Genomic DNA, 27,991 nt, shown 5'->3' on the forward strand with positions numbered 1-27,991 from the left:
GGCACCGGCGCCCCGGGGAGGCCGGGGCTTTGTGTCGCCTCCCGGCCGCTTCGTGTCACAGGTGTCCCTCCCCACGTAGCATCCGAGGCGTTGTAAACTCACTTTTATGGCCGTAGCTCCTGTGAAAAGTTACTTTAAGTTCTGCGGGAAATTTGCTCGCGCTATTGTGGCTGCGCATCCAGGTAGGTTGTCACTACGGAGGTGCCTTTGCCTTCTCCTGGAATAACTATACATTAATTACCATAAACACAACGAGCAGAGAGAACCAGGAGTGCCTGGCTGAGGTTTGGGTGCTTAAACGTTGAATAACTGCGTTGGTTATCATAAACACAACGAGCAGAGAGAACCAGGAGTGCCTGGCTGAGGTTTGGGTGCTTAAACATGTTAAAGAACGAGGAACGACTTCGAGGTATTGCTTAGTGCTCGAGGTGCTTCATCAGCAAGGAGCAAATGCAATTTAAAAGAAAATAAAAGGTAAAACTGGTTCTGTTGCAATGATTCCTGTGCCTCAGCAGAACGTGGTGCTCGAGTATTAAAACTCTTGCACTTTGAAATCAGCAGTGAAGGGTTGCATATCAGGTATCGTCAGCTATGACAAATAAAAGATTACACCTAGGTCTGTTAGACACACAAAAGATGTTATCTAAACAAAGTTGCTTAAAACTGGTCAGACTTGCTTTCTCTAGTGCACCAGACTCTTGCTGCAAGTGAAAAGGGTCTGTAGCAAAACCATCTCAAAGTAAAAAATGTGCAAGAGTGAAAGGATGTCTCTTAAAGGGTCTTGCTGAATTTATTTTCCTTGATAAAAATGGAAATGGAAAAAAACCCCAAATTTCTTAGTGCTTTTAATATTTGGGGATTTTAGTACCACTGCCAGGTACTATAATTACTGGATATGCATCAGATATCAGAAAGTCAGCTGAAGTATTAAGGTTGTTTTGTTCATACTGTTTTAAAAGCAGTTTGTTGTAGTTGAGGTCTGAAACTTAGCGAAGGTCTGAGAACTTTCTTGGTCCTGTTGATCAGTTCTTTAGGAAATATTAGGAGATTATGATGTATCAGTGGTAGAATAATCAAGAGTAGAGTGTTGCAGCTGAAGTGGGATGTGCATCCCTGGGTGTTTTTTGGCTGGATGAGCCCCCCCAGCGAGGGGAGCCAGCAGAGCACAGGGCAGGGGTGTCCAGCTGTGTGTGTAACATCTGAGGGCAACTGTTTGCAGCAGTCACTCTTTAAATTGTATTTCACAAGGTCTGTGTAAAGCTCCTCCAGTTGTGCTCTGATGAAAAGGAGATTAAAAGTTGTTCGTTGTGTCCGTGTTGGGTTTGGCCAGCAGCACTTAGAGCCCGTTTGTGCCAAACCAGTTTCTTCAAGTTGAGTGTGGAGTTCCCAAATGACAGGAACAAATACTTGTGTTGTCATAACCCTTTCTATAAGTGATCTCAGGGGTGTGCTGCACTTCTCACTTGTTGGATTTCTACATCCACGTGGCTTGGGGATTCAACAAAGGTGCATTTTATGTCAAAATGAATTTTGGTGTGGCCTTTCACTTAAATGTTACAGAATTAAGTATAGCTCATAGTATTCATTAAAGCCTTTTGTTGGCAGTCTGAGAGATCTCTGACCTTGGCCTTGCTGGAACTGCAGTCAACAGAGCTACTGTGAAATAGGTTTTTATTTTGAAGATTAACTTGTGCCTTCTGGTGCTCTTGTCCATCAGCTGTGGCACAGGAGGGAAAATCCGAGGAATGGTTTTCTCTGAGACTCTGCTTGTTGACTAAATTTAGGATTATGTTATTAGCAGTAAGTGCATTTCCAGTAGCACTTGTGTTGACTTGGTGTAAAAACACCTGGCAAGGAAAGGAGATGATCTTGAAAGTAGGAAATAAATTTTCATGCTTCAAGTGACAAGAACAGCATGAACTTTTGGAAGAAATTATTGAAGGTCAGGATTGAATTATTTTGCCCTTTTTTTGGGGGGGTCTTTGAAGTGCTGAGGATTTGGGGCGGTGCACTGTGCTGTTCATGTGTTTATATTCCTGTGACAGTGTCACTTGTGAAGCTGTTTTGTGACTCTGGGAATTCCTTAAGCCTAGGTAGGAAAGATCAGGGTTGTGCTGTTAAAGCTTCAAATATTCAGTGAATTTCTTTCCCCCTGGATATTGGATTAATAAGTATTTCCATGGCAATAAAAATAGGTATGAGGGTGTTGATCATAATCAACTGTTGTAGATTATGAAAATGTAATTACAGTCTACAAAGAAACAGAAAAGTAAACATTAACATTTTACTGACCAAGCTGATTGAAATACAGAAATAGTTGGAATTGGGCAGAATACAGGAATTTGGGCACTTTCTGCCCCTTGAACTGGGAGGATTGCACTTACAACGAGCTCTGTAATTGCTGTAAGCACATGGCTGTTTGCAAGACATTAATATTATGAATTGCATAAATGCAACCTCTTCTCAAATACTTATTTTTGCAATAAATACTTCAAGAACCAGTTGCTTAATTGCCTGATTGTGACAAGCAAGACAAGGCTGAAACAAAAAAGTGACTGAAAACTAAAGTATTCTGCTGGAAAACGGGGCTGCATTGAAAGTTGCTGCCCTCCAAAAGGATTTTTCATGAGCTGAGCTCTGCTGCTGTTGTGCATAAGCTGCTCCCTTTGCCAGTTGAGATAAATACATCTTTGATTTTGGCCAGTGTTTTCAGTCCCATCTCTGGAGCACGTTCTGAGCCCGGTCTGTCAAAGGCCACTGAATTTTGTCAGTGTTAGGAGTTGCATAACTCCTTTGTGAGTAATTACTGGCAGTGACGTGGATGACTCAGCTCTACCTAGTTCAGTGCATCTCCCAGAATCTCCACAATCGCCTGGTGTTCTGTTCAGGAGAGAAAGTAAAACATTGCCCCTCGTTTGAGTGCCTCAGCCATTGCAACAATGTACAGATTTTGTAAAGATCTTGGAGAACAAGTCGCCTTTAAAAAAAAAAAAGTATGCACGTTAATGCTCTTAAAGAGAAAACAATGAGTGTCTTTATGCACTGAGAAGTGCTGCAATACAGTAATAATGATGGTGGGTTTGTGTACCACCTCTGAAATTGGTTCTGGAAATCTGCTGTAGTATTCTGAGTCTCTGACCAGATCCAGGAGTGTGTTGCAGGTAGCTCGCCTTGCTTCCTGCAGGATACCTTTGGAAACACTCCACAATTAGCCTAAATCCAAAGAATGATGTGATTTGTTTACTCATCCTAGGTAGAATTCTGCTATTTATGTAGTACTTCACTACATTAAGAATCAAATCTGAGATAGTTGCTTTCCTCAAGTTTAAATCTCATTCTTTTCCAGAATTACCTGCCATTAAATGTAATTTGGAGACTGGCTGCTTTGTGCCCTTTGATTCTGGAGTTAAGGTTATGTACACAGGCAGGAATGAAAAGATCTCAAGTCCTTTGCTAATTCAGTGATCCCTGTGCTTGGGGTCAGCTTTGTGCCTTGTCAGAGCTGTGACTTGTTGGAGGCACACGTAATTGTCCCTTGATCTGATAATGGGAAGGATCAAAATGTTCTTCTAAAATCACTAATTATATGTTGCTGAAGGTTTGGTGTCCTGTCTGAATGTATGATTTATTTGCCACAGGAAAAGAACTTTGTAGCTCTCCCTAGTAACTGATTATGGGTTTCAGGTGGTTTAGATTGCTTTATCTCCCTTTTTCACTTGGTGTGTTCAAGAGTGTGAGGGAATTTAGAGGCCTCTTCCCTTTGTGGTGGGAATTGAGGGAGTGGGGCTGGCCCAGAGTTTGTGTAGGTGGGGAGTGGATGTGCCCAGAACCTCAAACTCCTCAGACCTATCTCAGGAAATCCTCAGTAGGCCAGTATGTTGCTAATTAAATTAATGCTGCAAACTCTCTACAGATGTAATTAAGAATAAATGAGGAACAAATGTGGTCATCCTGTCAGGATATTTTTTTTCGAAGTCTTTTTGACATAATTGGGATTTCTGATGTAAGCTTCCACTCAAATATTTTGAAATAACTACTTGAAGGGTTCCTTCTGTTTGTGGGGAAGGAAACTGCTTATTCCTGTGCTCATGTGGGAGAACTGGGGTGCAGCTCTGGGATCACCCCATAACTTCCCAAATGGAGCCCAGGGAAGGAGGAGCTGTGGAGGAGACAGGAGATCTTGGTGATCCTTGGGTAGAATTTTGCCTGTTTGAAGTCAGACAAGCTTTTAGGTGAGTGGTTCTGAATATTGCTTTTTACTTCTATTATAGTATGATGATAAAATTCCCAGATCTGCTTTTTCTAGAATTTTTAAAATTCTGTTTGAATCCCTCAGCAAAGACATGTAAAACCAGGGCAGGATGCACTTGCTTTACATCTTCCACTGCTTTTCCAAGGATTGGGCATTTTTGCTGACCTTTTGCTTGACTTCTTTCAACCAAAACCTGTAGACCCACGAAGTCCTAAGGAATCTACCATGTAAACAGTGAAAACATCCTTAATGTGGGAGGAGGGAAGATGATTCCAATCTTTGGTAATACTGGGAATACTCTGTTCTGCTGTTCTAATCAGAGGAAGAACATCTGCAATTGTCATTAAGCCTTTTCCCAGCCCTTTGGATATTCTCCAGGGTAACAGGGATGGTCCCAGCCATGGGATGTATTTAATCCAGGGGCACATTGCTCCTAAGGGAGAAGGAATGATCCCAGCCATGGGATGTGTTTAATCCAGGGGCACATTGCTCCCAGGGTAACGGGGATGGTCCCAGCCATGGGATGTGTTTAATCCAGGGGCACATTGCTCCCAGGGTAACAGGGATGGTCCCAGCCATGGGATGTGTTTAATCCAGGGGCACACTGCTCCCAGGGTAACAGGGATGGTCCCAGCCATGGGATGTGTTTAATCCAGGGGCACATTGCTCCCAGGGTAACAGGGATGGTCCCAGCCATGGGATGTATTTAATCCAGGGGCACATTGCTCCCAGGATAACAGGGATGGTCCCAGCCATGGGATGTATTTAATCCAGAGGCACACTGCTCCCAGGATAACAGGGATGGTCCCAGCCATGGGATGTGTTTAATCCAGAGGCACACTGCTCCCAGGATAACAGGCATAGTCCCAGCCATGGGGTGTATTTAATCCAGAGGCACGCTGCTCCCTGCTCCCTGCCAGGCCGTTGGGACCTCCATCCTGCACCTCTGCAGAAGTGTCTGACTTGCCAGGTGCTCTGACCTAAACTTTGAGCTCATCTATTTACATAGTTCCTTTTGTTCTTTTTTACTAATCAACAACTTGGGGTACTTTGTGTCATTTCCAGATTGTGTGTTTGGAAAGTGTCATCAGTGTTTGCCTAAAAGTCTGAGTTCAGTTTGTGGTTTCATGGGAGTTAATATTTAAAATGCTCAGTTGTAGGACTTGAGCAGCACTGAACAGCAAAATGATTGAAAGATGAAGGAATCTCTTTCACAATCATAGTATTGGCTTCTTTCACCTGTTCTTTTTATAGAGAGCTGTGCTTTTTAATTCTCAATAATAAATCAAATTTGTGCATTCGTAGATATTTAGTAAGTAATAACTTAGAGGTTGAAATTGTTCTGTTCTATATGTTTGTGCATAGATATTCATGAATAAGTCTCTAAAAGGAGCCTCACTTGGCTGTGGAAGCTGCATTTTGTGTCTGGTTTCCACAGAGGTGGGAAATAAGTATTAACTGTCACTTTGCTTTCTTGCCAGCTTCTGGTTATTGAAACTCAGCCAATTAAGTGACTGTACAAGACAGTAATGATTTGATTTTTGTCATTGACTTTTTTTAGCTGAATTACTTAACAAGCCACCAGACTTTGGGTTATATTCCAACAAGTTTGCAGATTTTTGTTCCTTGGCTTTTTTTTAATGGACAGCGACCAGGATTCACAAACAAATATGGCAAAAGTGTAGTTGTGTGTATCAAGCAATAAAAGCAGATTCATGCCCTTGAACATCAAATTCTTTGGACTAGAAATTGGCAGGTGTCCCAGTCTGTATCAGTACAGAGAGACTGGACAGGAAAAAACAAACACAAACCAAGGAGCAACAGTGAAGGGGAAAAGTGTATGATAGGAAATTGTTAATTAAGATGATTACCTGCCATAAAAATCCAATAGCTTAGTGTACTTGATTTGCCAGCAAGTTGAAAGTACATTAAATTGTGTTCTCAGGAACAATCTAGATGAAATAACGCACTGATTTTGGGTTCAAAACCCCTTTCCAGCCCCATTTTTTTGTATCTGTATTGTTTTCAGTGTATCTGCAGTTCTTCTGGTTGGTGGTGTTGGTTCCAGAGTTTAAATTTAGGTAACAAAACTTGGAAAATGTTGCCCATCTTTCCAGAAAGAAAAGGTGAAATGCACAATAAAATCACTTTGAATTGAAGTCCATGAAGGAGCAATGTTATTACATTTCTGAGCACCACGAGTAGAAACCCAATTTATTTCTAGTTCCAAATAAGCTTTTTGGACAATCTTGGTGGACTTCATGTTGGTTCACACTTGAAGGTAATTTATGGTGTTGTGAAAAGAAATTGCATGGAAATGGGGTTGGAGGTCAGAGCTGGGCTGAACTTTGGTGTTGCTGCTGGATTTATTCAGTCAATTTGTACAACAACCACAGTGAGTGTCTTGTCCCTCCCACTGTCTAATTCGTGTAAAAAATGCAAAAAAAAGAAATAAGTTATGTAGCAAATGAGTAGCTTTGGTTTCTGGATCCAGGGTAATGCAGGAGTGGTTTTTGGCTGTTAGAGCTGGAGTGGCAACACATGAGAGATGAATGATGGGCATGGGTTGGAGGTACATTGGTTAAACTGAGTTATGGTAAATAGAAACTTCTGGAGTGAAAATAAATGAAGCTTTATGCTATTTCCTTGATCTGTTTTGCTGTTTTGTCTTTTTTTTTTTCCCGGTGAGGATATAGTCCAAAAATAAGTGCCAGTATCTTGCTACAAAAACTGGAGATTTAATTTTATCAAAAGCATTAATTTGTGAATTAACTCTTAAAAGCTCTATTCCAAACCTGGAGTCTGTGGCAGCAGTGGAAGTGGTTGAGGGTTTGTCTGGGTGACAGAGTCATGGTACAAACCTGTCCCTGCAGCCCCACCTGTTCCTGCAGATTCTGGCTTTGGTTCTGAGCACAGGAATCTGGGGGGCATTTCTCTGCAGTCCTGTGTTTTGCCAACTCCCATGCTGACAGCAACACTATATTCCAGTGTCTTAGCCAGGGATTTTAGAAAAATTCAGATGTACAAGAAAAAAAGTCGTTACTCAGCCTAAGAGTTTAATTGGTTCAACTTGGTTTTCAGGAAAAAAAAAAAGTTTGAGTTTTCTTATGTCATTTCTAGTTACTTTTAATGTCAGACCTGTGCCATATAAAGGTAGAGATGCTGACCAATTAATATATAAATAAATTGGCTGTTATTACAAGCAAAATCCATAATGGCATTCACCCATTTTGTCAGGTATTTCCAGTTTTTCATGACTACTTTGCATGTCTGAACAGAACATGTCCTTCATATTTCTGGGTTTTGGTTGGTTTTTTTTCACTTTCAGCACTGAATTATTTGTGACTTAGAGAGTGCTTAAACTAAGTTTAATTTTTTTTTCTCTGCAGCTGTGGGCTTGGTATTTTCAAAAAGGCTTGGAATCACTTTTGCATCTTCTCCCTTTAAACTGCCAATTAATTTCCCTTAGAAAACTCTAGGTTTCTGAAAAGCATCTGCAGCATAAGTTTCATGCATAACTGAGGAATTCTGCATTAGTGTCATCTTGTAGGAGTGGTATCTAGCTTTTAAAGGAGTTTTAAATTAATCCCAATTAAATAACACTGGCATAATAATAATAATGATGGCATTTACAAAGGGAGATGCTAAATGATACATAAGGGAGATGCTAAATATAACTACTGAGTAGTAGTGTTTGTTTGAAACTACAGCTTTAAATTAGAGCAACCCCACCACCAGTTCTCACTTGTGTGCTCTGAAATGTAAATTGGTCAAATTTTGAACTCTTACTAATTTGAAATTGCTGGGTCTTAATGATGTTTTTCTTTTTATTTTTTTTCCCTGCAGTTAAATGGCCTTAAAATGGCAGATGAGCCTATGGAAGAAGGTGAACCATATTCCTACCATGTAAGTGTTTGATTCCTGCTCACTTCAGCCACTCATTAGCATGACCTCCTGTTGCAGCAACATTGATGCATTCCCTGCTCTTTAATAACTTCTGAACCCATCATTTTATTTGAACAATATCTGAGGAGACTCCAAGTCTCAAGGATGGCTTTGGAAATTAGTACCTGGGCAGGGACTGTTGTAAATGCCCTGTTTGGGAAACTCTGCTGCATGAGGCAGAGCTTTATGGAAAGATTCCCTGTGCTGGAGGGAGCATTTGTGGATCCCTCAACCTCAGAAATGCCCAGACCAGCCTGGGACCTTTCATACAGAGTGGTGAATGCTGCTCTTGCTGCATCACTTGTTCTGCCTTTGTAGTTTTTAGTGTAGCTGCTGTACCTTCAGCTCAAAGGTACTTGATTCTGCTTTTTTAGAGCAGAATTAATGTGTACACCAGTATGTTAATTGTGCTTTTATGGAGAAATATCCCAGGTAAGCCCCTCTTGAGCAGGGTTTTGCCCAGTGCCTGTTTAGGAGATGCTGAAGTTGAGTGTTGTGTGTGCTGCTAAACCTTGGACTACACTGGAGGCTCATCCTGTGTGTGGTGGAAAGCCCATGGAAACATTGGCCAGCATTTCCCAGCACACTCCTCCTTGTATTTAGGGTCACAAAGGATCTGTCTTCCAGAGAGTCCCTGGCAGTGCCCAAGGCCAGGTTGGACAGGGTTTGGAGCAGCCTGGGACAATGGAAGGTGTCCCTGCCATGGCAGGGGTGGCACTGGATGGGCTTTAAGGACCCAAACCAGTTTGGGATTGTGGGATAAATGGATCTTGTCAGCAGCTGTAACCATTGCTTTGTGGTATAATAACAATACTTACAAGGAAGGGTTTTGGAGAGTGAAGTCTTGGGCACAGACCCATGTGGTGCCTGGACATTTCCTGGTGTGGAGTGGGTGAATCAAGTGTCAGAGTGGTCTCTCATGTAGCAAGGAAAGGAGCAGTGGATTGACTGAGTTTCCTACTGCTCTAGAATGAGGATGAGGAGGTTGCTGAGCTCTGGAGCCACATTCCAGGGACCTGTGACAAAGCCAGGACTGATCCCAATGTTTCCTTTGCCTCCCTGGCTCCTGGAGAACCTGCTGGGAGCAGGGAAGAGTTGAGTTCCCTCTTGTGCAAGGCCGCTGGGTGGGATTTGGTGCCTCAGCTTAGAAAGAAATTTGCTGCTCAAGGAGCAGAACACAAAATGACATAACTACATTTGTAGTTCGGGGAGGCCAAAGTAGAAATGAAAATGAAAGTGGCTTGGAGCTGCTCAGCTCTGTGTGCTCACTCCTTGGTGGTGATGAAAACGTCTCTCATACCTCAGTCATGCCAATTTTTAGTACCTTAATGGTAGTTAAGTAAGTGAAATTATATAGACATCTTTTGTGAAGATAAAACACTTTATTAAAAAAACCCTCATTGAATCCATCTCAAGTTAGTCTTTATTTGCATGGAAAACATTTCTCTCCTGAGTTCACATTTAGAAATCCTCTCAGTCTCCTCAGCAACCACGTGTGATGTCACAGGCTAATGGCTCGAGGTGGGTGATAAACACAGGAGAGGCTGAACTCTTAAAGAGCTTTTCTCATGCAAAGTTTCACGGTGTTAGGGAATACAAATTAGGATGGTGAAGAAAAAAGGCTTCTAAATAGAATATTTACATACTTCATAGGAAGAAGCAGCCATTAAGTCTGTTGTACAACTTGGTGTGTAATTAGACAACTTGCTGCTTTCATCTGTCATCAGATGACTTCGAAATGCTGCTGTTCTTACCTGCCTTAAATTAGGCATGTGTTTAGAAGTTAAAGGAAAATGAAAAGATAGGTGTGTATCTGTCCTCTGAGTGCATAAATGACAGTCACCAAGGGGGATGGATGAGGGGAAGTTGGGATTTTCCAGTGTGTCATCAGTGTGTGATGGGGGTTTGTGACCAAAGAGGGAAATAAAGTGGCTTGGTTGTGAATTACAGAATTCACTTTGTTTTCCAGCAGTGTCTGGTGTTCATAGCCACCTTGTGTGGGAAGCAGGCAGAACAAACAGGCCTTTCCCAGAAGGAGGATGAAATAAGAGAGGGGAGGGGAAAGGACTGGTGTGCACTAACAGCTGGACTGCAGTTTGGGAATATACCAAGATGTTTGTTTGGACTCTCTTTCCCCCTCTGGACAAGCAAAGCAATTAAGGCAGAAGCAATTAATGCAGTTGTGACGATTGCTTCTTTTTTTTTTTTTCTTTAATTACTGCAGTATGTACAAATTCAGATGAGCAGATTTCTACTCTGAATTTCTGTGTAAAACCAGAATTTCATCCAGGTGCTTCTGTATGAACTGTCATAAAGCTGATTGACTGGAAGTTTTAATGCTCAGTTCTGGGCAGTAAGTTCACCTGACTACAGAATGATGTTATTTCCAAAACTGTTTCATCAGTGCCCAGGTCCTCTCCTGGTGCTATTTGCACTTCTCATCGAGGGGCTGTAACTCACAGGAGGTTGGTGGGGTGGTTTTCTGGTCTCTGCTAAGAGAAGTTTTCAAAATGAAGGCCTGAAGAGAGGGTAGGAGACAGCTGATCATCATTTGATGCCCCAAAAGTGAAGTCATGCAAATCAGATGGGATTTTCACTTGTGATTTTGTTGTGTGCAAGACCTTTATTGATCTTCTTGCTGGGACTGAGGGTGCTGCTCCTTTTTTACCTGCAGACTGGGGTTGCTGTTGTGGGCCTCAGTTTTTAATTCCAAGGGTGCTTATTTTGACACCTTGCTTGTTTTGGCTCTCAGAAACTCCTCTTACACCATAAAAGCTGCAATCCATCATGGGATTTGTGTCATCAGGAATGTTTGTCTTTTCACAACTGGGGCTGCTGTGCCCTGCTTTGCTAAAGATGAGAGGCACATGAGACAGTCAGGAGAACATTAAATCACTCACCTAGCTCAGAATTACCCTCAGCTGTCTGAAGCAGGTCCCCACACAGGATAATCTTCCCAGGAGCTCTGCACCCCAGAGCTGTTTCTTCTCGTGGATGCGAGAATTCTCAGAGTCCTTAAGATGACTCATCTCTTATTTATGGTCTTCAAATGCTGCCTGTTCCTCCAGCTACAAATGGATGACCAGAGTTATTATTTGCTGCTGTGAAAAGCAATAATTACCCCAAATGATGAAATTCAATTTGGCTTTCATTAAGACTTATTTCAGGAAGGGGGAAAGATGAGAAGAGTAATCACTGGGAAAACTAAAGCTGCTAAGCAGAGGTGAAGCTCAGAAGTCTTGCTTTAAAAATCTGTGCATTTATTCCTTTCATGTAAAATAATCTAGCTTTTCTGTAGTTGAAATATTTATGGCAAAAGGAAATGAGCATTCTTTGAGAATTTTCCTTCAGTTTAGAAATTTTAGATGCATCTGTTTAAGAAAAGATAGATGGGAAAATTCTTCATTTGAACAGTTTTTCTTTAAGCTTTATTAGAATTTAAAATATTTTACTAAAGTAAAATGAAACAAAGAAAAATCTAGGTATTTACATGCACTTTTAACAAGACTTAGTTACTGCAGGCCTGCTCACTGTTGTATTTTGTTTGCTTTGAAATCACAGGATGAAGGAAGTGTGAAAGAAATTCCTATTACACATCATGTGAAAGAAGGATGTGAGAAAGCAGACCCAGCACAGTTTGAGCTACTTAAGGTTCTTGGACAGGGATCATTTGGAAAGGTAAGATGATAAACTTGTTCCATAGACCTGTCCAGACATTCTAGGGAAACAGTGGCCAGCAGAGTTGCTGGGAATGTTTGAAAATGTGTTGAGTAATGGAATCCATTCCCAGCCCTGCTCCAGAGCCATGGACAGAACCTTCTGAAGGAAATGCTGGTTTGTCTTTTGGTGATGGGACTTGACATGCTGGGAATGTTTGGCTTTTTTTCAGACACAAAATCTGTATTTATGCAGCTACAGAAGCGTTGATCATGGCAGTTGGAAACTTAACCTGAAATATTCCCAGCTTATTTACTTTTTCTAGTTTGCTGTATTTATCAAGTGATCTCCACCTAAAAGACACTAATTATTCAAATGGCACAGAGAAGAAATATGGCAGGATTTTTGTTACAGTGTTTTCCTTTTGTAATGTGCCACTGGGTGTCACTTTGCAGAAATGAAGTTGAAAATCTGATCTCTGTCGCTGTGTTGAAACACAGTAGTTGAAATATTAATCCTAGTGTATAGGAAGGTAATTAATTTTTTAAAACCAGACTCAAACTGCATCTTTTGCAACATCTAAAGTAGTCAATCAGCTTTACATTTGTTCCCATTTTCCTGTTCTTCTGCTGAATCTGTGTGTGTCTCTAGGCAGGAACAAACCTCTGCATAAAATACAGTGAGAGAGGAAGAAATGGACATTAGGGAGGCATTCTGTGCATAAGTGATGGTGTAGAGAACAGACTTTAAATATTTCTTAGTATTTTGAGGTTGCAGAAACATTTTTTTACCTGATAATGTTGGTTGCCAATTCCCTCACACACTTCTCGCTGTAGGAGCCTGAAAAGGCTCCATAAATTCATTACTCCTGGTTTGAGATGCCTGGAGCCACCTGAGGGTTCAGCACAGCCAGCCCTTGCCTCAGATTTAGCTTCCCAGAGCTCAGGGTTGTGCCAGCCTCACGAGGGCTCCTGTTTGCAATCCCAGCAGCTGGGCCAGATGTGCTCTGGAGCTTTGGAATGCTGGCAGTGCCTCTTCAGGTGCTGCACACCTGAGCTCCGAGCTCCTTAGCTCTGTTCTTCCCACTGAAAAGAGAAAACAAACCCAGGAGGGTCAGTGGTTGTTGCCCTCATGGTGTTTCCCCAGTTTCTACTCCCAGGGTCCTTCCTTCGGGCTTGGCAAACACCAGGGGGGTTTCCTGGAGCCTGCTTTTGACATCAGGGCAGGATTTAATAATCCCACAGAAATAAAGAGTTAAACCTGGAACCTGGTTTTAACATCAGTGCAGGACTTAATAATTCCACAGAAATAAAGAATTAAACCTCCTGAATTACTGGATTCTCTCTTCATTCTCTCAGGAATGATGTGCCTTATAAAGCAGACATGGAGTTCTGGAGGATTTATTTGCAAATTAAATAAATAGGTGGTGCTTCAGTAGTTTGCAGCTGTTTTGGGTCTTACTAGCTAAAATTTGTAATTTGCACATGAATTCCTTGTGTCCTCACAAGTTGTTGGTTGTTGAGACTAAAATATTCCTATGTGCTTGTTATTAATATTTTATAATTGTGATTGTATTCATCTACAGCTGTTTTCTTAGTTGCTGGTGTTCAAATTCCTCCCTTTACTGTTTTCTATCACCTTGGCCTATAGGAGAGCACTGTTGTAGGTCAGTTATTGGGCAAAACTTATTAAAACAAAAAGGCAGACAACCTTGAAACATGATATTTTTCTTCTAACCAGAGCCTAAAATAAAAACAACCCCTTTCCCAACCTTGTACAGCTTAGCCATAACAGTGCTTGAATTTCTGATTCTAGAATGGAAAATGTGGCAAGATCATTGAAAAAATATATACAATTTTTTAAATGAATTAATTGTAAATGAAAGTCTGGGTAAGCTGAGATCAGAGAGGTAATTGTAGGGAGCTCTTGGCTTTCTCTTATGACTTGTATGTTGTGTTTTTTTGTTTTTGTAAGCACAACTTATTAATGCATAACTAATAATTGCTATTAAAAGAACAGCAATTTAAAAGTAGGAGCACATATCAAACATTTTGTAAATTGGAAGATCTGGTGGTTAAAAATTAGTGTAGCTCCATGTCTTTGTACTGCAGTATTTTATCTAATATGCTTTTCTCAGTGTCGAGTTGTATCCCATCTATCTTTAAAACTCTTCTGGAGAGAAAAAGTAGAAAAACCTGTTGGAGTTGCTATTCCAGAGGGAAAGGGTGCTTTGATCTTAAATGGTGAGGTTTCCTTGCTTTCATCTCACCACTTGTACAGAATTCATTAATAAAAATGAATGTTTCATATTTCAGACTTGGGTCTTGAGCCTCAAAAACCTCTTGGGAGGTGGCAGACCAGGCAGAACTGTCATTCTCCAAGACAGTGATAGAAAGAAACATCTTTCTGTAAGAACTTCTTTGATAAATCAGGAGAGAATCCAAAGTTTCTGGGCAGTGTCATGCTTCAGAGAGCTTGGTGCTTTGCAGCTCTGATCTGATCAAGGAATTTTGCTCTTCCTTTAAAGGTGTGTGCTTGGTGCAGAGCACTGGAAGCTGCCTGACATTAATGGGAGCTTTGCAAATGCTTTGTGAGAGTTTGGGTTTGATTACCAAGCTTGCAGTGATTTAAAAATGGGCTTTGTATTGCCAGGTCTTCCTCGTGAGGAAGATAATTGGGCCTGATGCTGGGCAGCTTTATGCAATGAAAGTGTTGAAAAAAGCTTCTTTAAAAGGTAGGTTTGTCTTTCAACTGAGACTTTGGACAATGGGGTTTAGTGCACCTGTGTTTGAAAGCTTTTTTTTAATCTTAAATATTTGTCAGTGAGTTCATAACTCTTCTCTGACAGGAGGTTTTTTTTTTAGAGTAACTTGTAAGTTCATGTTTAAGTATTATTTTAAATCTGGCCAGGTAGCTTTAATTATGTGGTCAGAAATGTTCTTTCAAAGTTTAAAATTGGATTATTTAATTCTGTTTAGACTTTTCATTATATGAAAACAAGTTAATTTCATAAACAGTTTTCCTTTTGTCTTTTGTTAAGTCAGAAATCTGCTGTGGTTAAAATTAAGTCATTCCCTTGTTCCAGGAGCCAGAACAATTTAATTCAGTGTTTTGGCTTTCAGGAGACACTTGAATGGGTGCGAGTCCACTGTGTATAAATAGGGCTGTTATTGTTAAAGGGGAAAAAGTAATCTTAAGAATATTTTATATTCAGGACAGAGAGTTAATTCAAAATTTGAAGTTGGGAAGGTAGATAGGAGCTTTTTTCTTGAAAGCAATATGGATTATCACAAAATATGTGGATGTGCTGGAAATCCAATGAGGCAAAGAAGAAAGTTGGGGCAGGCAGGAAACAAACCAGAGTCCTGCTGTCTGAAAGGAGGAGTTTTGTGGGAGACTTTAACAAACAAATCAGGTGATGAGGAAAGAGATTCCTTTAGCCAGCAAAACCTTTCTGTGTTGTACTAAATGCTTTTTTAACCCACTGTTGTTGTTGTTTCCTCTCCCTCAGTTCGGGACAGAGTCCGGACCAAGATGGAGCGCGACATCCTGGTGGAGGTGAACCACCCGTTCATCGTCAAGCTGCACTATGGTGGGTCCAGGTCCCTTTGTCTGCCCCCTTCCTTGCCCTGCCTCAGGGCACAGCTGCTCTTGCTCTCCCTCACTTTTGGAGGGCCCACATTAGGTTCTAGCAACTTGGCAAAATAAAGAAAAGACTGTAAATACATAGCTATAGAGAAGTTTTATAGTGGATATTTTCGCCCCTGATGTCCGGGAGGAATGATGAGGAGGACTTCATCTTATCAGAAGGCTAATTAATTACTTTATTATACTATATTATTCTATGCTATATTACATTACATCTAAACTGAGCCTGCCAAGCATTCAACTGCACAGCACTGCACAGAATCTCGTGACTGTCACCCGACAGTCCTGACACACACACACACACCTGGCCCTGACAGGCCAAGGAAACAAAACATCATCACTTTGGGTAAACAGTCTCCATATTGCATTCTACTTTTGCACAACCACAAGCACAGAAAACGAGATAAGAATTGTTTTTCCTTTCTCTGAGGTTCAGAGAATGTGAATCTCAGCAATATTCTTGGGAAGTCCTGCCTTCCTTTTCTCTGCGAAGAGAAATGTGGCTACATGCTCTCTTGTAAGAACTTTCCGAATCTTTATGGTCAAGTTCTGCAGAGGTTTTGTACTTTTCATAGATTTAAACCAAACCACAGTAATTGATGTCCTTGCTTCTTCCTTGTTTGACAAAGGAGAAATGAAAGAACATTATTTTAATCATCTCTCATGACTAAGATTTTCTTCTGTGAAGAAGCAAGGAATCATTCAACAAATTAGCTCATGTGCTGAATTATTTCACTTCCACAAACAAAAGTATTGCCTGTGATTGAAATTTCCTAGTTGTAAAAGCATTGAGATTTGTTTTGTAGCTTTGTCATACAACTATTGATTTTTATTTACTTTTTAAAAAATTTTTTAAGCCTTTCAGACTGAAGGGAAGCTCTATTTAATACTGGATTTTCTCAGGGGAGGAGATGTATTCACACGATTATCCAAAGAGGTAAGTACCTAAAATTTTATCTCCACTCACTCTTAGACAGGGGTTGGGTTTTGTTGGTACAGGGTTGGCTTCTAAACCTGTTTTCCCCCATATTTCTTGTCATAGTGAAGTTTTTAGTAACTTTTGGGCTTTCATTACATATCCTAGATTCTGTTCTATCCTTAAGAAACCCGAGTGTGTATTGATGAGTAGCCCAAGTTTTAATTTGGCATCTGCAAAGTACAGTTCTTTTGTCTAAAAATGTTTTGTTGCTTGGAAACACAACTGAAGTAAATGAATATTTAGCACTGAAGGAAGGGGATGTGTAGTTCTCATGCTCTTAGTCAGCTTAGGTGCTCCTGGAATCCTGCAGCCCTGAGAGCTTTCTGCTGCACTGTAAAATTGCCTGCTGCTGCAATGCAAATGCTCATCCTGAATCCCTCAAAGTGGGAACACAAATTGCTTCTGAGCCCACTCCCCTCCATCCAGCCCTGGCACACAACTGGACCTTGAATTTTTCATTTCTATTTTTGTTTCCTGGAGGGAGAGCTCCAGAGGAGGGAATGGGGTACAGCTACAGGCTGTTGTTATTTTTTAAAAACATTTGCCATCAAATATTTATTACATGTTACCTTAAGTGTTATGAACACGTTTAGAAGACTTTTATTTTCTTTTGGCAAACCTTTTATAAAGAACTAAATTTTTAATGGCAGTTTCTCAACAGCTTCACAGCAAGTGAAGTTTTCAGTGTTTTCACCACTGTAAATCCATTTATATTGCCAAAGCACAGGAAAAGCCACTTCCTTAAATGAGAAAACTGTGTTATCTGATTTTTTTTCATGGCATGGAGGAGGTTTATTCCCAGTATGTAAGGCTAGGAGAGTTTTTTCCCCTTATACTTCTCATAAAAATAAAGATTTTACTTTAGGAACAGGCAAAAGAGAGAGAATTTAAAGGCATTTTTGTTAAAAGCTGAAATTGGTAACACAGTGATTATATCTAAGAATTGAGCTCAAAATTCATCAATCTGGAAGCTAAAATGGCTGTTAAAAACTTCAAGTGACCAACTTGTCCTGGGTTATTGGAGCAGGAGGTGGGAAAGAGGTCAGGCTTTGATATGGAATGTCCAATTCCAGAGGGAATTCTGGAATATCAGAAGAGCTGTTCTCTTGCACTAACCCAGCTGGGGTTATCCCCCATGGAACATCTTAAATAAAGGATGCCAGGCTGTCCATGAGGACTCTTGCTGGGGGTTGAAAGAGGGATGTCTTCCCTGTGGGAATCAAGAAGTTGTAATTCTCAAGTTTTCTTACTGCTAAGATTCCACCTGATTTTTGGAACACTTAAGTTACCTTTTATACTGGCTTTTATGTCTATAAATATGAAAAAATCAGGTTTTTATTTTCTGGTGGGAATGTGAGGTAGTTTCAAAAGTCAGTGGTAAAACACAACCTATGGACAATGCACATGAGGATAAATTCCCTGTGGCATTCCATACTTTGCACACAAGGATTATTTTAAATTCATTTGGTTTAGTATGAAGTTATTAAAGTTATTGAAGTTATTTTGTTGGTCTTTAAATTCTAATGTGGGTATGAGCTGTGGCAGTGAGATGAGTGTGTAATGAAGTTCTTATTGGTAATATTTAATGGAGCTGACTTGCATCATGTTTGACTTGACCCAGGGAACAGCTTTACATGTCATTATGGGGAGATGGCAGATTAGCATTTAGCATCGTTATATTCTGAGATCTGCATTTTGGCTGCTCCAAGGAGTAATGAAATCCAAGGAGTAATGAAATCCAGGGAGTAATGAATGAAACCCAAGGTTTCCCTTTGCTCTTTGTCAAGAGGTGAAACCCAGCATGAGCACTCATCTTTGGAGGTGGGAAGGTGACACTGTGTGGGGTGTCACAGCTTCATTGTTCACCGAGGTCAGCACCTGTCATTATGGAAATCAGGAATTTTCTGAGCCTGGAGAACAGATCACACCTGAGCAATGCAGAGCACAGGAACCAGGGAGCCCAGGAGTGACTGAGTGGCTGCACAGCATTTCTCTCCTGAACACTCCACAGGTTACTTTAATTTAATATAAAAACTGTGCCTTCTTTTTCTCTTGTCATGTTCTACAAATTACTGGAGGAGCTTGGATTCCTGCTTGATTTAGCAAATAAGGGAATAGTTTGCTTAAAGCCCAAATTGAGTCCAGCCATTTAAAGATTCCAAGTTCCTCCAGAAATCTATAGAACATGACAAGAGCCAAAGCAGGCAGAGCTTTTGTATATTAAATTAAAGCAGCCTGTGGAGTGCTCAGGACAGAAGTGCATCTCTGCTCTAGAAGTAACATCAGTATTTCAGTGCCTCACCTGGATTCTTTAATAGTTTTTTTCCTAAGAGCAGAGCAGGTTCTTCAACTCCCAGGCTGTCATTGTTATTTCCACCAGTGATTTATTCTCCATGTTTTTTTTCCTAAATGATTTTTGCTTTATTTTTCCTAAATCTTGTTAATGTGAATTCACACTCACCCAATACAGCAGCCATATATTAAATTTTATGATGCAGTGGAAAACTGTCTGGGTTTGTGGCAGGAGGAGTGCTGAGTGTCAATTACATAAAATATAACAATTAATTTATTATCTAAAAGTTAATTAATGCTCTGCAGTAATGCTGATGGTTTTATTTAAGTATTGCAGGTAGTTCTTTGTGTACTTTATAATTAACAGATATTAGTAAATCATTTCTCTTGGCTGAACTCATGAATTATGAGTTCATGGGGGACTTTCAAAACTAAGTTTGAAATCTAGGCAGACAGGAATATATATTTTTTAGATTGCAGTTTTAAAAACTGAAGACAAGATCAGAAGGTAAATCTATACAGTTCTTATTAGGTTATGTTTACAGAGGAAGATGTGAAATTCTACCTCGCAGAACTGGCCCTTGCTTTGGATCACCTTCACAGCTTGGGAATTGTGTACAGGGACCTGAAGCCAGAAAAGTAAAGTAAAATGTATTTTACCACTATTATGTGTATTTTGCTTGTTGCTTTGCCTTTTCCACTGTAAAAAAATTAAAACTATTTTTGTTAAGACTTTGTAAACAACTACAAAATGTAAAACACCTATCTGTGGTTTAAATGAAATAATATTAGCTTGTTAAAAAAATAACAGAATTTGATGTCATAATTTTTAACTTATATTTTAGATGTTTTATGTAAGCATTGATCTTTATGTGTTTTGGTGAATGTGAATTTTAATTTTCAGCATTTTGCTTGATGAAGCAGGACATATCAAGTTAACAGGTAGGCACCACTCATTAATACATCTCTTTGTAAATAAGTTTTTTTGAGTTTCTGTATTATCAATTTTAAATGCATGTAAAATTGCAGAAAATAGCTCTGTGAGGAACAATCCAAACACATATATTCTAGAAAATGCTGTATATAAAAGACTGTTTAGAAAAAAAATTACTGTAAGTTTCTGGACGCTTTAAATTACATTGAAGGCGATGATTTTGTACTAGAGATTTCATCATGTATTTTCATCTAAGATGTTGCTCTTAGATTCCAAGAGAAAATGTTTTTTAAACCCTCAAAGACTTGATAGAATAATGGTGATGGAGATCAGGTTTATGAAATGCATACCTTTTAAATTCTGCTATATTTAAACACCATTCAATCCTAAATTTGTCACTTCCTTCTGAAAGTGGAAACAGTGGATGGGATCATTGATTAGCAATCATTTTCTCCTGTGAAAAAAGGAGTGTTTGAGAGCTGAGCCAGTGTCAAGGACTTGTGTATTCACAATAAGGAAAAAAGTGTTCTGGCAATGAAATATTCTGGGAATGCAGGGCTGTTCTGGACTGAACTTGAGGCAGGTTACAGAACCATGTTGCCTTATGTAACACCAATATTTTTAGTGTGATTTTATTTATTCATCATTCAGTAAGACCAGACCATGCAGGCTGCATTCCCTTTGAAACTGATTTTTACTTTTATCCAATTTTTTGTGTGAATAAAGCAGGCAGTGAACAGAGAAAATGAGAGCGTGAGTGTTTGTGAGTGTTTTAGAGCTCTAAAGGTGTAGGATTTCAAATGCCACGTTAATTCAGTAATAACTTTGATGGCTAATTATGAATTTAATGACTTTTAGAATGGTTTGGACGTGTGTAGTAGATGGAATGTGCTCTCTCCAGATACCTGCAGTCTCTTGTTTCATGGAGAGCTGTGCTAATCACATTTCTGAAAATAACCAACCCAAACCTCTCAACGCTTGCATTTTGAATTACCATCTATTGATTTATTTGTGTTCCCCTGCCATTCTTTACTGGCTGTATTCTTGTGGTGCTGTTGTTGTAGACTTTGGACTCAGCAAGGAATCAGTAGACCAAGAGAAGAAGGCCTATTCTTTCTGTGGTACTGTAGAGTACATGGCTCCTGAAGTGGTAAACAGGCGAGGGCACAACCAGAGTGCTGACTGGTGGTCCTTTGGGGTCCTCATGGTACTGTATTTGCCTCTTGCTTCCCTTGCTAAGCTCACACAAATGCACTTAGAATAAGCTTGTCCAGTTCTGGTTAGGAATGCTTGGGTGAGGGGGACAATTCAATGACTGAATTGCTACTGGGTGGAATAAAATTGATTTTTCACCTCTAAGGAATGTTTATCAGGCACCTGAAAAATCCTGTGCGTTCATTAATAGTTAAAATCAGTTGTAGTCAGTGTGAGACTTCACTTTGTATATTTATTTTGCATGTTACTTGATAGTTAAATTTAAAAACAGGCTTGAAGGCTTGGTTTGAAGGAATATTAATGGCATTTCTGTGAGAGTGAGCCTGTGGAATGAATGCTGAAGTGGAATAGTGAGCTAAGTCAGTAACTGCTGCCACTTCAGCCCTTCCTGGGGTGTGTTAGAGCATCAGCCTGACACGGAGATGGACTTAAAAAGTAAACTATTGTTCTAGACTTTACCATTCTTGCAGTTCTTGGAATATGGCAACATCTAGAACCTGGTTGTGGTGGAGATTTTATTACTTTCAAGTACCTTCTTGATGTATAATCCTCCATCATCATAATGCTACACTTGCCACTGTTCTCATCGTGTAAACTGCATGTGAGAGCAGGATTTTAGATTTGGGAACACTTCCATAATCTTTTCGAAGTTCAACCAGTGTGGTGTAGAGGTAGGAAAAAGTGCAGTGTTTAACACTTTGTTTCAGCAGTTGGGGGAAGAAGTGTTGATTTAGATTAACATTTGTTCTTTCCAGTTTGAAATGCTTACTGGTACCCTGCCATTTCAAGGTAAAGATCGAAATGAGACTATGAATATGATACTGAAGTAAGTACCACTCCTTCCTTTTTCAGAAGTCCAAAAATGTCATTTTAAACATGTTTTAACAGCTTGTTGTAACTCCTTGTGCAGCCTGGTCTTGTGGAAGGTGTCCCCATGGCAGGGGGTGGAACAAGATGAGCTTTAAGGTCCTTTCCAGCTCAAACCATTTTATGATTCTAAGAGCACTGAGCTGCAACAGGAGCAAACAGCAAAGCCCTTTGATAAGCTTTAGATCCCAGGCTGTGAAATACTATTAAGTATCCCCAGCAATTTTAATCTCAGGGATGAATCTGTACTTTGATTGTGGGTGTATAATGAAGATAAGAACAGTGCAGTGACTGAGAGCAGCTTGATTTACACTCCCTTGCTACTGTTACAGCACACCTTGTTTTGTAAGCAGCAGGTGATCAGGTGTTGCTTTGTGTACAGATGTGTGGAGAGCCCTTACGTGCTCAAATTCTCATCTTAAATTGCCCCAGTTGCAACAGAAGCTGTTGGGCTGGACAAACTGGGTGAGCTGGTGCTCACTGAGTGGAGCTGTTGGGCAAATATGTTCTCATCTGTCTGTGCTCAGCTAGCAGAGAGTTTCCTCCTGGCACAGGCAGAGCCTTGGGCCCTCTGAGGGGTGATGGGGAAGGGGAGGAGGGAGAAACTCTCTTCTTCCCAGCACAGGGCACTTGGAGCTTGCCCTGAGTGGGAATTCCTGGTGGTGCTGCCTGTGAAAGGATGGCTCAGACCTTGAACTGCCTCCCTGCAGCTCCCAGTGATGCTGCAGTCCTGCACTAGAATTTCCTGCATTGACTTTAGAGTTTTCATTAAATACAATAAATGCTAAAGTCAGTGAGCTTTTATATGGTGGCTCAGTGAGCCCTGGAGGAATAGTAGCAATCACTTCAAGGGCAGGTAATTGGGGATTGGTGAGTCTCTTCTGTTACTGGTATTATTTTGGTAAAAACCTCCTGGTGACATGAAGATACATTTGAAAATACTTACATATTCCTAAGATAATTATTTTACTCTGTTTCAGCAGAAAGCTTGCTTGGGTGGGGTTTGGTGGTTTTGGTGTGATGTGTTTGTTCTTTGTTGGGTTTTATTTTAAACCACTCCTATAACAGGAAACTTAAGAAGTTGATGAGTTAAGTATGTGCTCTGTACAAGGCTTTGGAATACATCCTTGATACATCAAAGTGTGCAGTGAAATATATGTAGACAGTTTTTACTAAGATAAGTTTCTTTCTCTGACTTGTTTTCTGTTTTCTTTTAGAGCAAAGCTGGGAATGCCTCAGTTCCTCAGCCCTGAAGCACAAAGTCTCCTGAGGATGTTGTTTAAACGGAACCCATCAAATAGATTAGGTTCGTTTATTTGGATCTTTAAATAATCAACTCAGCCTAACTTTTTATTTCAAAGAACAGCAGTTGCTAGAGACTCTCAAGCTCTGGGTGATCAGTAACATTTGGGTACCATTTCCTGTTAGTTTGGGTCATGGCTTCCAGAGTTTGGCCAAGGAATGGTCAAAATGTGGGATCAGTGACTTAGGAGTGACCCAAAGCTCTGACAGTGTCATAGCACAGAATATTGATACTGTATTTATGGGCTTTTTCTGCTCTCTTTGCCTCCCTGGATATTTTACATCCTTGGAATATTTCTGTAATCACAGTTCCCTCAAATAACCACATCTGTGCAAGCTTTTTGGAAATGAACTAATTTTTAGTGCAATCTTCACAGACTTTACCCACAAGTGTGTTAAATGCAGTCTTTCTTTTGTTCAGGAGCTGGTTCAGATGGAGTTGAAGAAATCAAGAGACATCCTTTTTTTTCTACTGTTGACTGGAATGTGAGTACAAAAGGATCTGAATGATAAAGCTGTTGCTGATTTTTCTGTGTGTTGTAGCATTTGTAGAAGTATTTGCATCTGAATAGGGCACAGCAAACACTGCATTACTGCTGCCTGGCACATCCTGCCTTCTCCTCCAATTCCTTGGCATCTGGAGCTGCAGTATTTACTGCAGATAGGGAGTATTAATTACAAATTGTGCATTTACTCTTTAAATAATTAAGAGTTGCAGCATTCTCAAGCTGAAATGGTCCATTAGAGCATTTCTAGTTGGGAGAGGCTGCTGGTGTTCCCAGGAATGCGACAGGAAGGGTCTGTCCAGTGCTCCCTGTGGCTGTAACTGTCCTGGGATTCCTTCTGCATCACTCCCAGCCCAGTCACAGCTCAGCAGTGAACTCAGGTGCTCCAAGAGGATCCAAAGTCTGCAACTTCACAACTCCTGGCTTCAGTTTCTCAGCAGCACCTCATGATTCTGCTCTATGGTTCACTCATTCTGTGAGCTGTGTTTGCCAGAAAGGTTCTCAAAGCCAAGGTGCTGTGTGTGAAATAAATCCCCTTTGCTGTGAGGCTGCAGTGCTTGATGGAGTAAATCAGAGGTAGCTGTGCTGACAGTGCTTTGCTCCCCTGTTTCTTCAAAGCCCCTCATCATTATCCATCTGTTTATCTCCTGTATTTATTTCTGAAAAGTGATTTTCTGGCTGTGTTCATGCAGCAGCTACCTCAGAGTCTGTTCAGCAGCAAGTTTTTAGCAACAGCAAAACTTCACTATTTTATGTGAATACATTTCAGCAGCTGTTGTCTTGTTTGGCTTGATTATTTACTTTTTTTCCTTTCTGCTTGATGTTGAAATAAATACCAGCAGGGAAGTTTGAAAGCTCAGCAGTTCTAGCTCCTTCTTTTTTCTTTTTTTTCCAATTTGACAATAATTTGTATTTATTTCACTCCAGTGGTGTTCATGGCACCTGTATTTTGCCTCTTCTTGATTTCTTTGGGATGAATTTAGGTCCCCTTTCCTTGGTTTTGATTGGTTAGTGTTTTTTTTTTTAACTAAAATATACTGTATGCTTTTGTGCAGGAAAGTTAAGTTAAAAAACTGCAAAAACTAGATCTGAAAGGAGGAGAGAAATAGCAAGGAAATGCTCTTAGAACTTCCTCAATTTTGCATGGGGATTCAACATCTTTTGACATGAGGTTTTCTGTTCCTTAGCTGTAAATGGGATTTATTGCAGATTTGAGATCTTTCCCTGATTTAGTTGGGTGGATTAGGAAAAACCTGGAATAGAGCTTTGAGAATGGGCAGTTCCTTGCCCACAGGGATGTACCTGACATGGGTTGAGGTCTTTGTCCTTTACCCTTATCTTGGCAAAATACCAGCACCCATGGAAGCGTCAGTGACCCTTAAATCTTGGTCCTTCTCTTTCAGAAACTGTTCAGAAGAGAAATTCAGCCTCCATTCAAACCTGCCTCTGGAAAGCCAGAAGATACTTTCTGTTTTGATCCAGAATTCACAGCAAAAACACCAAAAGGTAACTGTGCATGGCTATAAATTGGTGTGGTTTGTGGGACAGGAGGGTCACATTAATGCTAAAACAACAAGCAGGAAAGCCAGGGACAAAGTTAAAAGGAAAGGATGCACCAGGGTTCCAGTGCTTTGAAGGAGGATGTTCCCCTCAGCAGGTTTCTGTTCTTTGAATATTTTGCTAATCTTTGACTCAGGAAGAAAAAAACAAATGGAATATTAAAAGCTGGACTATGGTTTCTAGTTATGATTCAAGTCAGGCATGCAGTGTTTGAGGGGAAGTATTTAATATTAAAATAAACTCAATTTGATTGCAGCAGTGATTCTTTTTAGGGTCAGTACTGCATTGAGAATGCCTTGCTTTAAGAAGCATTAGTTATTATCATTATTATTTCTTGGTCTGCTTCAAGTTTCACTTCAGGTTTTCTTTTGTGATTTTTTTTTTCCTGCTGCATCCAGCTTTTAAACCTTCTTCTCATGATTGTTTGGAGAAGTTCTGTGCTCTTAATAGGCTACACAGAGTTATTGAGCTGTGCTCGCTGTGAGATTTCAGACAGTGAATTCAGAGGTGCACAGAATGTAACCTGAGGAAAACTTAATTCAGAGATACTTTTTCAGTGAAGATTTACTCATTGGATATTCTTGTGTTGCCTCACTTGTGCCTTGCCAGCAGCTCATTCACCACTGAAGCAGCACATTCTGTTGTTGCTCTTCTGTATTACAAAGTTTTTGAGCACAAGATAATGATCTTTATTTCTTTTCCATGAGTAGTTCTGTTTCAATAAACTTCTTCCTTAAAACATGTGTTCGTATATAAATTCCTGCAGTGCTTTGCAGTTTTAGATAAAACTCTGGAATACTTGTTTGTGTTACTGAAGGAAGGGAGCTCAGATAACAAACTAGAAGTTTTATTTGTTATTTAACATTGGTGTTCCTCTTGCTTGCTTCCCTTCCCTCAAGATGGTTTTTGTAACATATCCCTCTGCTAAATGCTCTGAAATGGCCTTGCTGGGCTGTACCACACTAATCCTGTGTGTCTGTGTGCCCCAGATTCTCCAGGGGTCCCACCCAGTGCAAATGCCCACCAGCTCTTCAAGGGATTCAGTTTTGTTGCAACTACTACTGTAGAAGACCATAAAATATCACCCCTCACCAACATCCTGCCCATAGTCCAGGTAATGCTTTGCTTTTTGGGAAATTTCCTTGGCATGTCAAAGACTGACCAATGCTCAGTATTTACAGTTCTTCTTGTTTTGTTGAGGAGACTGGTATAAAATGTGTCTCACTAAATACTTCCATAGGGTATTTTTAATTTTAAAAAGTGAGTTGCTGTTTTTCTGAAGGCAGAATTTCAAAGAAAAATCATGAGCAAGTAGGAGAAGCTTCTGCTGTTGGTACCAGTGTAATGGCAAAGAGAATCCTGTTGCTTTAGATAACCACTTGCCTGTTTTTTTTTAAGCAGCTTCATGGAAACAGTGCACAGTTCACTGATGTCTATGAACTGAAGGAAGATATTGGTGTGGGCTCCTACTCTGTTTGCAAGAGATGTATCCACATAGCTACAAACATGGAGTTTGCTGTGAAGGTACTGGCATCAATTCCACTCTGACATTTTGAAAACTTAAATTTGTGAGTTTTCCAGTTGCTGTGTTTTTATGAGTTTATAAGTTACAGTCTTGGAAGCTAAAAATACTGTACAGTGGTGGGAACACCTGAAATAAAGTGAGATTCACAAGGGTGGAACTGGGCTGTAGGGAATTACTGATGCTTCAGACCAGTGCATTTCCTTGTTCAGTGGAGCAGGACAGGCTGCATTAATGATGGAATTTTAACAAGGATAGAGCAAGAAATGAATAAATGGGATGAGAAGCTGGAAGATGAATTACTCATGATTAGTAAGAAGTAATGAACTCTAGAATTTTTTTATTCTGTTGTTGAAATGAGAATATAAATACAAAAAATGTCTTTATTTAATAGACTTGTTTATCCAAGTTGTTTTTCCTGTTATTTTTTGCAGATAATTGATAAAAGCAAAAGGGATCCTTCAGAAGAAATCGAGATTCTCATGCGTTATGGGCAACATCCAAACATTATTACTTTAAAGGATGTATGTACCTCCTTTCCTGCTGCCTCTTATTAGACAGTGCTGAGAAAATAAATGCAGTTGGATGCAGTTGATTTGGATTCATTAAATCTCTTTTACATAGAAAAATCTACTGGGGAGCAGTATATAACAGTAGAGGGAGTCTCAAAACACAACATTGTCCTGGTATTAATTTTTTCTAAAGGCTGTTTAAGCAGCTTGAAGTGAGGAATGATGTAAAGATTAGAAATGCCATCTTTCTTCTTGTTTCAAAGGAGCAGCCAATGTGTTGGTAACCTGAGAAAGCAGTGGCCTGCATGTTGTCCTGTCTGTGCCAGAATGGAAAGGAAGAGCAGTCAGGAGTGTGGGGCTGCTCTCCTCTTCCAACAGCAGCTCTTACACTAAAAAATCACTAAATAACTCAGAGTGATGAATTAGCAGCTTGAATGGAGAGTGATGAATTAACAGCTTGAGTCATGAGCTCCCAGGGTGACACAGGAGCTGCCTTGCCCTCCCTGCTCTGGCAGCCCCTGCTGTTTGTGCTGCTCCTCCTGTGGGAGGAGGGGATTTATGGGCACGTGTAACTGCAGATGTTGCCTCTGTCAGGATGCTCTGAGTATGAGTGCCCTGTTAAACCTCTCCCCAGGTGTATGATGATGGCAGATTCATCTACCTGGTGACAGAGCTGATGAAGGGGGGGGAGCTGCTGGACCGGATCCTGCGGCAGAAATTCTTCTCGGAGCGGGAGGCCAGCGCGGTGCTCTTCACCATTGCCAAGACCGTGGACTACCTGCACTGCCAGGGGGTGAGTG

General features: G+C 40.3%; 1 protein-coding gene across 1 annotated transcript in view; it reads left to right on the forward strand.

Annotated features, from left to right (window-relative positions):
- The first annotated feature begins 8,102 nt into the window (after window positions 1–8,102).
- The window catches only part of RPS6KA6 (ribosomal protein S6 kinase A6), a 29,131-nt gene continuing 9,242 nt past the window's right edge, over window positions 8,103–27,991 (forward strand). The window contains exons 1-16 of the mRNA XM_031058804.1: window positions 8,103–8,158; window positions 11,759–11,875; window positions 14,507–14,588; window positions 15,366–15,446; window positions 16,360–16,439; window positions 19,306–19,412; window positions 19,678–19,715; window positions 20,772–20,914; window positions 21,678–21,748; window positions 23,007–23,095; window positions 23,513–23,577; window positions 25,001–25,103; window positions 26,147–26,271; window positions 26,559–26,681; window positions 27,114–27,203; window positions 27,826–27,984. Coding sequence (XP_030914664.1) covers window positions 8,114–8,158; window positions 11,759–11,875; window positions 14,507–14,588; window positions 15,366–15,446; window positions 16,360–16,439; window positions 19,306–19,412; window positions 19,678–19,715; window positions 20,772–20,914; window positions 21,678–21,748; window positions 23,007–23,095; window positions 23,513–23,577; window positions 25,001–25,103; window positions 26,147–26,271; window positions 26,559–26,681; window positions 27,114–27,203; window positions 27,826–27,984 — 1,518 coding nt within the window. The 5' untranslated portion in view covers window positions 8,103–8,113. The remainder of the gene's footprint in view (window positions 8,159–11,758; window positions 11,876–14,506; window positions 14,589–15,365; window positions 15,447–16,359; window positions 16,440–19,305; window positions 19,413–19,677; window positions 19,716–20,771; window positions 20,915–21,677; window positions 21,749–23,006; window positions 23,096–23,512; window positions 23,578–25,000; window positions 25,104–26,146; window positions 26,272–26,558; window positions 26,682–27,113; window positions 27,204–27,825; window positions 27,985–27,991) is intronic.

This window comes from Geospiza fortis, unplaced genomic scaffold (assembly GCF_000277835.1).
Source record: "Geospiza fortis unplaced genomic scaffold, GeoFor_1.0 scaffold29, whole genome shotgun sequence".
Lineage (NCBI taxonomy): Eukaryota > Metazoa > Chordata > Aves > Passeriformes > Thraupidae > Geospiza > Geospiza fortis.